Below are 10,394 nucleotides of genomic sequence, written 5' to 3'. Positions count from 1 at the left end.
GCTCCCCCACCCCCTGTCACCCGCCCAGCAGCAGGAGGCCACGCCCTGGGCGCCAGTCCCGCCCTCCGCTCCCCCGGTCCCCGCTGGTGGCGGCTGCTGCGCTTATAACCGGGCTGGCGGCGGCGGGGGCTCGCTGTACACACGGAGGAGGCGCCCCAGGAGTCAGGACGGCGATATACAGAGCCCGGAGCGCCGCACCCCTTCCCCCCAATACCCCACTCCCCGGCATGAGGCTCCTGTCCTAGTCCCCCTGACCCCCCAACATGCCATGTGACCCCTGAGTGCACCCCTGTATCTAGACCCCCACTTTATCTATACACTGCCCCCCACTCCCCCCTATGTGCTGATACACTGCCCCCCTCCCTGTGCCTGGCTGTGCTGCTGCTACCCCCGGACACTCTCCAGGGTAAGTGTCTGCTCCCATTGGGGGGGGGTTATGGGGGTCCCCCCAGGTTATGTAGCTGAGGTTTGGGGCTAGCTGATCAGCATGGAGTGACGTGGCCCCTGGATCCAGAGGTGAGGGCCCCTGGAACCTTCTGTGGGTCCGGATTAACCCCTCACACGCTGCAGCCCGGGGGGAGATGTGAGGCCTGGACGGGGCACAGCGCGTTGTAGGCCTGGGCGGCCCTGCAGGGGTTAATGTCTGGCCTTATCCCCCCCCTCCTCCCATAGGGGCAGCTAGCAGTGGCAGTATCTGGGGGGTAGGTGAGCAGGGGGGTGGCCCAGGGATCAGGCTGGGGGATGGAGAGCCCTCCCTCCTCCCCCTCTGTGCACACTGTGCGGCCATTTCCACAACCCTGGCCCTCACAGTGGGGGGCACTCATCCCAGGGGCCAGACCTGTATCCCTCCCAGAGCCCAGCTAGGGCCCATCCCAGGGGCCAGGCCTGTATCCTTCTCAGAGACCAGCTAGGGCCCATCCACGCACTCCCAGGGGCCCTGCACCCTCTTCCCTGGCACCAAGGCTGCTGCAGTGGGGGGGCTTGGGGGGGGTTCCCTAACCTGCACCCCCCCTCTTCCCCAAATGTCAGCGCCTCACCCTGCTCTCTTCTCCATTCCAGCTGCTGCTGCACCCCAACCTCCAGCCCCAGGAGCCTCTGACATGCCCATCATGAGGTAGGCACTGCCAGGCAGGGTGACCATCCCACATCCAGCTGCCACATTGCATGCACGCACCCTGCAATATAAATACATATTTTTCTGTATTTCCAGCAATTGCAGAGCCGAGACCCAGACAAAGGGGGAGAGGACAGCAAGCTCTGCCCTGCACTGCAGGAAGAGAAAGGCAGATGTAGCTATTGTAAGTGGATACAAAGGGCCATGTGTGGTGTGGTGTGTGAGCTGGTGCTGCAGACCCCTATACTCCCCATTATTATCCCTACTTTTTGCAGTTTCTGCAGGACCCAGATGAGAGCCTGGAGCTGGAGTTGATTGAAATGACAAAGAAAAAACAATGTGAACACAGGGTAATTATTTCTAATGCCGATCGGATGTTTATTTCCAGCAATGAGACTTTTATGCTGTTAGACTGACTTTATAACATAAAATCTATCCGGCAGCATGTTTGTACCGTAGTTTGCAAACTTGCGTTGTACTCTCAATAGGTGCACTTTGTTCCCTGATAGTATATTGAATTGCTTGTGTGTGTGTGTATATAAAAAAAAAAGTGCATATAAAGTACAATTGTTTCATTTATTATCTAGCTCAATTTATTTGTGCTTTTCTGCAAAGATCAGATATGTAGTCTGCAATACATTGTCAAGTCATGTCCTGTATGTGGTAACATTCAACCTGCACAGTTTAAGTCCAACATTTGATTATAATGTGCTTTTAATTGGTGGCAGAACAATTGTGTTGCTGCTTTGCGAGAAGGGATTTGTGTGATCTGTTTGTACACATACATTTCTTTTCTACTGTTTTAATCACATTAACACCTGGTGAAGCTTTTTGTGTAGAAAGCTGTAGCCACCGAACCCCTCCTATCGTGTCCTATGTGGAACACAGACATTTTGGGGGTTCTGTTTGCAGATAATTCCTTTCCCAGCCACCTAGGGGAAGGTATTTTCCTCTCTGGACAGTGGGCTGGCTAAAGACAGAATTCCACCCTCCTCAACCATTTGGAATAGGTAGTAGCTCGCTCTTCCTGTTTAAATGCAAATCAACAATTCACTCGAGTGTGAAATGTTAATTTAATTTTCCAGGGACAAGTGTAAGGCAGAGTACACACCTGAACGACCGGCAGTCGTGGCGATGTTCAGGGCGATTTGCCTTCACCCTGGACATTGCATGATTGCCGGTACAGACTTGAAATCACTGTTCCGTCCTTCATTCACTTGTACAGGCTCACATGCGATATTGTATGATTGGCTGTGCAGCACGATATCGCATGCGACCGTGGGTACACGCAAATTGGGCATACACACTGCACGATATGCCCGATTTGCTGTTCCGATTTGGCTAAATCTGCCAAATCTGGTCGATATCGTACAGGTGTGTATGCACCCTAAAACTATCAAACTGCTCTTTTATGTCTGTTTGGTTTACTCCAATAATATTCAACTCGTTCTAGGTGACTTTGAACGGTGAGCGTTTATACAAAAGTCTCTACAAGTCTATTCCCACGCCTGAAAAGGAGGAAGACATGCCTGAGGCCGCTGTATACCCTGAGTATCTCCATCTGAAATTCCCATCGACCACTGTTTCGCCTCTTCCGCAGCTAAGGTATTTGGCTAGTTACTGAAGGGGGTTTATTTATTTTATTGTCTTGTAGTTCATCACGCCTTCTAGGTGTGTTTGGCATGCCCTATGTGGTATTAAACAGGTGCTTTATGTGCCAAAGAACTGGCACGCTAAAAGGCATCCCTGGGGCACTGTGGACAAGGTTCACCTAGAATCCATAAACTGGCAGTTACCATGTGTACAGTAATGCTGGGTACACACTGACCGATATATCGCCCGTTCCATTGAATTGGCGACATATCTGTAGTGCATCAGAGGGTGTGTACGGATGGTATGTTTGTGAACGACGTCGTTCAGGCAAATTGCATCTGCCCTGCGGCACAGCCGATGCCGATATATCTTGCAGATATTGGTACGTCTGGCTGTGCACGGGTGACCAGCTGACCGCCCACACGCGTGCTGGAAGGACCTACCGGTGACTGACATCTCACCTGGGTAGACTAATTCAAATACACGTCCAGTAATGTCGGCACAAACACATCGACCAAACGATTGTCAAGTGTGTATGTTTCCACCTGGTGTGTACCCAGTTGAATGAAGTGAAGTCTGGTTTGTAGTCCAGTTCTTTGCGAAGTTCAGAGAGTGCCTGTCTGATGCCACCATTTTATGTTTGTAATGTATTTCTGATGCCACCATATTGTTTTGTAATGGATGTCTTGTGGGGTTCATATATATATTTCCTCCCACTTTTCCATGCTGGATAAATGTTTCAGGTTATGAAACACTTCGGCAAGTTTATGCTTTCTAGAAATGGAAAACTTGTTCCTGTGGTCGTTTCTGGTTTAGGCCCCAGTTACCGCTTTGTCACCATGGTAACCGTCTGGGCTTTGCATCAAATCTCATAAAATACAGTATGAACGGCTGGCACCATAAACGAGGCTTAATAATCCTGACTTTCATTAACGGCACCACAAACTCCTAGAGATCCCTGCTCGCTGCGCCTGTTCCCCTGTGCTGATCTGTAACGCTCTCTTACAGCTGGGCCAATCAGGAGGACGTCTGGCGGAATATGCTCCATAAAGACCGGACCTATCCGAGGGATAAGCATTTGTTCCGGAGACATCCCGAGCTGCAGCAGAACATGAGGGGCATACTACTAGACTGGCTCATGGAGGTTGGTTGGGTGTGTTCACCTCGGGTCCTAAAATGCCTCGGTAGTCTGCGACACACAGCCAGGTCCTTGAAGCCGTATAGCAGCTATTGTGTTTTGAAGTGTTAAATGGGGGGGGGTCTGTCTTCTACAATCTAAAGGTGCCCATCCACTGGACCAGGCCTGGCCAACCTGTGGCTCTCCAGCTGTTGTGAAACTACAAGTCCCAGCATGCCTTGCCACAGTTTTGCTATTAGGAAATGCTACAACTCTGGCAAGGCATGCTGGGACTTGTAGTTTCGCAATAGCTGGAGAGCCACAGGTTGGCCAGGCCTGCACTAGACTATTAAATTGAGCGATTTTAAAATATTGTTCGATAATCATTTGCAGATTGTTTAGAAACGACCAGCGCTACCGCTGGTCGTTCAGACATCTATCATCGGGCAAACATGCTGGACAATCTGACTATCAGGTTCAACATTTTTGCAGATGTCTTCACTGAACAACTGCTCGGTCAGTGTAGTCACATCGCAGACTGACAAACGACTGCACGATTACAATGTCTTAATCGTGCAGTCTTTTGCCTGTAGTTTAGTGGATGGGCACCTTAGACAATTGATAAGTGTATTATCTGTACAGGTGATAACTGTCCTGGTAAAATTGCTGCCCTAATAACAGCCTGCCCAAGTCTTAAGTGTCCACTTGTGCATTAGTTTTACAATCCTTCCAACATGCAATCTCAGCTCAAGCCAGACTGTGCCCACTTGACATCTGACTGGTATCGGTGGAGGTCGGTCTGTTGGCATCCGGTTGCACTTGCCCCCTGTGGTGTAAAGCATGGCACTATCCAGGAGTGGCAACCCTGTTTTTATTGTTTAGGGCCCGATTCAAAGATTTACATTCATCTGACTAATGTACATCTCCGATTGTTTGGGGCCTGCGCAGGGGTGCAGCGATCTCACTCAGACACCCACAAGCTGCAGCTTGATTGACATGCTGCGGCATTTAGGGTGCGGACCGTGGGGCATGCCTGATCAGTTTCCCCATGTCGCCCCTGTTTTCCAGGAGGGACGAGCCCAGTGTCTGTCGATGGATGCAGATTCCTGGCCTCTTATGTGGCCAGCACCTGGTCAGGCTGTGGGAAGCTTCAGCTCCCGCAGCCTGGCTAAAGAACCAAGCGGTCACGGTGTTGTTCCCAGGCTGCAACATTGGTCGCAGCGCTGGATCACGGAGATGCAGCAAGGAAGTGTTTGACACCACCATTTGCATCGGAGATGCATGGCGTTGCCGCTTGCGTGCGGCTGTGAAAATCTGTCTTCTCTGATGAGGCCCTTAGTCTGGGGTGGCAGTGCTGCTTCTATTGCTTGTAATGTAAGAATGGCTGTCCCCATCCGTTAATTTGATTTATTGGCTTCTACGTGACTCCCTCCTACTCCTGAGTACAGTTGTTACCACACATTTTGTCATTTGCCCTTTTCATAGGGTTATTCCAAAAAAAAAAGCCGTTTTGTGTTCTATCCAAGGGCAGTTCAGGAATCTGTGTGATGCTTTAAATGCATGGCTGAAAAGCACAGAAGAGCCTTGGGTGTTCATGTATTTGGTGAAAGCTGAGGAAGCAGTCAGGCTCTCTGTTTCTATGATGGCGGTATGATGGTATGTTTTATGTTTAAAGTGAGCACTACTGGCTAGCAGGGTGCAGTGAGCCTCATCTGGCTAGCAGGGTGCCTAGAACGGCCTCCTGCAGGCAGAATCTATGCAACAGTGCCGACTGGAGAGTCCTTAGGATGCTCCGGGCTTTGCTGTAATCACTGGCAATTGTGGGCACGCCCCCTTGTGACATCATACGGAGGGGCGTGGCCTAAACGGACCACAAATGTGATATATATCAAAATGGCCCTCGGCAGAAAATGGGTTCCCCACCCCTGCTCTAAATGAACACTCTGTATTAATGTAACAGCTGCAGTGCGCTTACTCTGTAGTGTCATGTTCTGTAGTTGCAAACTGTATTAATTTAGTAACCTGTAAACCCTGCGCTGTTGAAAGCGATTAATAATTGGGACGGTTTTGCATTACTGCTTCCTGTGCTGTTGGGCCCAAGTACAATTCTGGATCTGCTGCCCTACAGGACATGTCAGTGCTATATAAAGGCAGATGGCTGTGCATTGAGGCTTTAGAACACTATCCCGAGGGGATGCCCGCAGGGAGTGCCCCATGTGCAGTATAGGGGAGAACAGAATGCACCGCAGCTAATTTCTCCTTCAAACGATTTACCAGCTCCCGTCTTACCTTACAGCCATTTCTCGTCTGTCTCAGGTTAGTGAAGTCTATAAGCTGCACCGTGAGGCCTTCTATCTGGCGCAAGACATCTTCGACCGATTTATGGCGACACAAGAGAACGTGATGAAGAGCAGCCTGCAGCTCATTGGCATCTCCTCTTTATTCATCGCTGCAAAGCTGGAGGTGTGTAATCCCCATTCACTCTCAGAGTGGACCTGTCTCCTTCAGTGTAGGCGGCCATTTTGTTGGCTGCGGCAATGAAGTTTACTGCCTGCGTGTATACTAACTGCTCCTATACTATAGTGTATAGGAACCTTAAGAGATTTAACATGTCACTTAGGTTTCTCTGAAGCTTTAGATCAGGGGTCAGGGAACTTTTTTTACCTTTTGCCCCAAAATCGATTTAGATACACTGACGTTACCCCCTTGATTTTAAACAAAGGAAATCGTGTAGTAGTGCCCCCATATAATGCCCCTGTAGTGCCCCTTGTACAAAACACTTAACTTAATCCCCACTCCTGTGTCCGCCCGGCTGCTCCTCGGAACTATGGGAGAGATGTCATGACGTCTCTCCCGTAGCACGCATGGAGAGAGGCGGAAGCTGGAGTTCAGGAGAGAGCTCCAGCCTCCGGCTAACGTGGCGCTGCAGGGAAGGAGCCGGGCGCCCGCTGGTAATAACATCTCAGCGGGCATCCGGCTTAGAGCCTCCCTGCGGCACAGCCTGGCATGCATATGAATCTATAGAATGATTCATATCCATGCCCGGCTGTCCGTCCATTACCCAAAATAATTTCATTTTTACCCCATGTGGGGTAGTTTACCCCTGTTGCCTGACCACTGCTTTAGACACTGGCACTGTCTGATACCAGGGCAGCTAATACAGCTGGGCCTGTCTTTATTACATCGCCTAATAGGCCTGTGTTTCATTTTAAATCTCATTGATCTTTAAAACCCTTTGCCTTCCAGGAAATTTACCCTCCCAAGCTTCACCAGTTTGCCTACATTACAGACGGTGCTTGTACAGAGGATGAGATCATAAGCATGGAGCTGATTGTCGTGAAGGTATTGGTGCCATGTTTTTTGCCCTTTCCAATACACTGTATGTCGCATAGTTACACAAGTAGGGTCTTCTGCTTATGTGACTTGGGGAGACTTTGTTTCTATAGTTCAGGCCTGGCCAATCTGTGGCTCTGCAGCTCTCCAACTGCAAGTCCTGGCATACCCACCCACCGATCAGCTGGCAAAGCACGCTGGGACTTGTAGTTTCACAACAGCTGAAGAGCCGCTAGTTGGCTGGGCCTGGTACAGATTGTAGCTTAGAGTGTAGATCAACCTTGTTTCAAAGCAGAAGATACTGCAGGGGGTGAATTCTGTTCCAGACCTGAGCAAGCTGGTAGAATGGGAACTTGTATGTTTATTTTGAGACACTGTTGATTTGTGGTAATGTCTCCTAACCCTTGCTATGTTCTGTCTAGGCACTTAAATGGTGTTTAACTCCAATGACTGTGATCGCTTGGCTGAATGTCTACTTACAAGTTGCCTATATCAAAGAACTGCAGCAATTCCTGCTCCCCCAGTACCCTCAGCAGACGTACATACAAGTGGTAGAGGTGCGATTCTTGGTCTCTTTAGGGGGCTGACTCTGCATTACGTGCAATGCTGAAAAGATTCCCGATTATCGGGAATCTGCATATACGCAGGACCCATTCTGCGAGTGGGTGAGGTGGGTCTTGTCATCGCACGCAGGGATTGCAAATTCAGCAGGGGCTGTCATACACCTGCTGCATTTGCATATTGACATGGAAGGAATTGCAAAGCACCTGCGTGCATACATCGCATATCTATAGCCTGCGTGCATACATCGCATATCTATAGCCTGCGTGCAGCTTTGCAGATCTGTCCACTGCTGAATCTCCCCCTAGGTTTGCATGGTGTTGCCAGATCAGAGTTATAACTGTCTGATCTTGTTCTAGCTATTGGACTTGTGCATCCTTGACATCGGTTGCCTGGAATATCCGTACGGTATGGTGGCAGCCTCTGCGCTATATCACTTCTCCAACGCCGAGCTCGTGGAAAAGGTGTCCGGTACGTCTGATAACCGCAGCAAGCTCTACCCAGGAATCCTATTACCCCAGAAGTACCGGTTACCTCCTGGGGAAAAGGATTGACTAGAAGAGAACCATTTCTTGCTATATGTTTGCGTGCGGCTTGTGAGACATTCTAATGGTAACTTGCAATGGTTTTATCTGCAGGCTATCAATGGAAGGAACTGGAAGGCTGCGTAAAACATCTGGTGCCTTTCGCAATGGCCATAAGGGATAGCGACAAGCCATCAAAATTAAAGTTCTTCAAAGGAGTAGACATGGAGGACATGCACAACATCCAGACCCACACGGGCTGCCTGGAGCTTCTGGTAAGAGTCCTGCACAGGTGACTGCAGCTCGTCCATTCACTGGGTACGAGAAACCTCACTGAGGCATGAGGTACTTCACGAAAGTGAAGGCTTTCAAGGATTATTCCACCATTTAAATACTGATAAAGGGACCTGACGTATATACCGGCTCACCGGTCTGCGCAATCCCGCTCCCATACTGGTGGCCTGCCGGCTTCCCCCATCATACCCCTCCCCCACTCTGCTCCATCCACAATCTATTCTACTCAGTCCACTACACTAGATGATGCTTATTACATTATGTATATTTATATAGCATAGGAGAACATGTGCCACTTATCACGCAGAGGTGCCATGGCCATTTTTATCCAGTATCTTTATAGCCGTGTAGTTGGAAACCTTTTTAAATGGCAGAACTAGCCTGCACACAAGTGTGTGTCCTCTGTTACTGTGCAATAAGTAGTCCAATGCCGTGATGTTTCATATTAAATACACATCTATATGGACAAAAGACTGTTTCTAACAATTGGCATACGCGCTCTCTGGCTTCCAATTGGGTATATGATCGATTCAGCTTTGCGTATGGTTAAAATGAGAGCTAACCTCGTATTCTGGCTTTTGTACTGATCACTTGTTTTGTATTTAGGAAAAGGCTCAAAGAAAGAAGGAAGCATTGGAGGAACAGAATCGGGTTTCTCCGATACCAAGTGGCGTCCTGACGCCCCCCCGGAGTGACAAGAAGCCGAGGAGTACCGACTCGGACTGACGCTGCCACGGATTGGACTGTTGACGTGGCAGCAGGGACTCTACAAGTTGGCACTGCGTATGCTTTATAGACTTCCTGGGTGTGACCCGTCACTGCGCAGGTCTCATGTCAAATCAAACTCTACTTTTATTTTATTAACAAATGGCAATGGAAAGCCTGTTATATTTTGTTGCTGCTATGAAAAATGCTGCTCGATGCCAAGGAAAGCGAGGAATGGAGGAGGGGGTCACTACTCTGCGCTCCTGCTGGGGTGTCTGGTATACTGTCAGTGTGCAATCTCTCCTGTCTTTGTTTTTACAATCTGTCCCTTTTATACACTTTCTGAAGATGCTGCTATCTCTTTTAAATAAAGATGCTGTCTTGAAGATGGCGACATGTAGAAAAAGAAAAGATTATGACATTTCTGTCTCAAATGGTTTTGGACAATACTTGCTCAAGATGGGGCTTTAACTGACAGCTAGAGGGCTGCTAAAATAGATTATGGGACCCAAAGGCTCTATGAATGTATTTCGACTGTGTTCAGAGGCCCTGATTCAGAGGCAGACCACAGCTAATGCAAGCGGCCAGGATGATTGTCGCGATGGTCAAGACCATCGGGCTTGCGACGAGACCCTTGTGGTAGGGTCTCGTGGCCGCAAGCCCCAGAGAGCTTTCGGCTCTAACAGAGCCGGAATCTCTCCACTGACATCACTAGTGATGTCTGTGGGGCCGCCCCCAGACGGTAGGCGTTCTCATGGGAACGCCTCCGTCTGGGCACCCCCCCTGCCCGCCCACCAAAGGGCGCGTGCTGTCACTCAACATCGACAGCACGCACCCTTTGGTGCGAGACCCGGAGCGACGGATTGCCGTCGCTATCCGGGTCTCGCGCATGCGCACGACTGAGCCGGCTCTGTCGTGCGCATGCGCTCTGGGCCACCATCGACCCGGTTGCGAGTGCTCAGCGCTTGCGACCGGGTCTGAATCAGGCCCAGAGTCTCTTGACTACATGTTCCTGTTACCCTCTAACCATAAAGTGTTTTGGGAAGTCTATGTAACTACATGTAAAGCTTCCATACCATGGCAGAACTTGAGGCAATTGTATTTTATTTTCTTCGTGGTACATAATAAATGTTGGCTGTCAGACTTGGGCTAA

At 49.6% G+C, this 10,394-nt stretch overlaps 1 protein-coding gene across 2 annotated transcripts; it reads left to right on the top strand.

Moving 5' to 3' along the window:
• Nucleotides 1-25: 25 nt before the first annotated feature.
• On the top strand, nt 26-9,652 carry CCNE1 (cyclin E1). Of its 2 annotated transcripts, XM_088451067.1 has the most exons (12): nt 26-406; nt 1,060-1,114; nt 1,211-1,298; nt 1,390-1,464; nt 2,568-2,719; nt 3,716-3,851; nt 6,141-6,287; nt 7,071-7,166; nt 7,580-7,714; nt 8,078-8,189; nt 8,357-8,517; nt 9,143-9,652. In XM_088451067.1, the coding sequence occupies exons 2-12, from the start codon at nt 1,101-1,103 to the stop codon at nt 9,260-9,262; spliced, it is 1,236 nt and encodes a 411-aa protein (XP_088307193.1). In that variant the 5' UTR covers nt 26-406; nt 1,060-1,100; the 3' UTR covers nt 9,263-9,652. The 2 variants fall into 2 exon arrangements, with proteins under 2 accessions (XP_088307193.1, XP_088307194.1); XM_088451068.1 differs by lacking the exon at nt 1,060-1,114.
• The last annotated feature ends 742 nt before the right edge of the window (nt 9,653-10,394 follow it).

Source organism: Taudactylus pleione, unplaced genomic scaffold, assembly GCF_031769625.1.
Source record: "Taudactylus pleione unplaced genomic scaffold, aTauple2 ptg000537l, whole genome shotgun sequence".
Classification (NCBI taxonomy): Eukaryota; Metazoa; Chordata; class Amphibia; order Anura; family Myobatrachidae; genus Taudactylus; species Taudactylus pleione.
This window is presented reverse-complemented; position numbering and strand designations above follow the sequence as displayed.

Coding starts and splice junctions, on each gene's coding strand:
- CCNE1 (XM_088451067.1), top strand. Junction 6,288..7,070: donor TCATCGCTGCAAAGCTGGAG/GTGTGTAATCCC, acceptor TTTGCCTTCCAG/GAAATTTACCCTCCCAAGCT. Junction 7,167..7,579: donor TGGAGCTGATTGTCGTGAAG/GTATTGGTGCCA, acceptor TGTTCTGTCTAG/GCACTTAAATGGTGTTTAAC.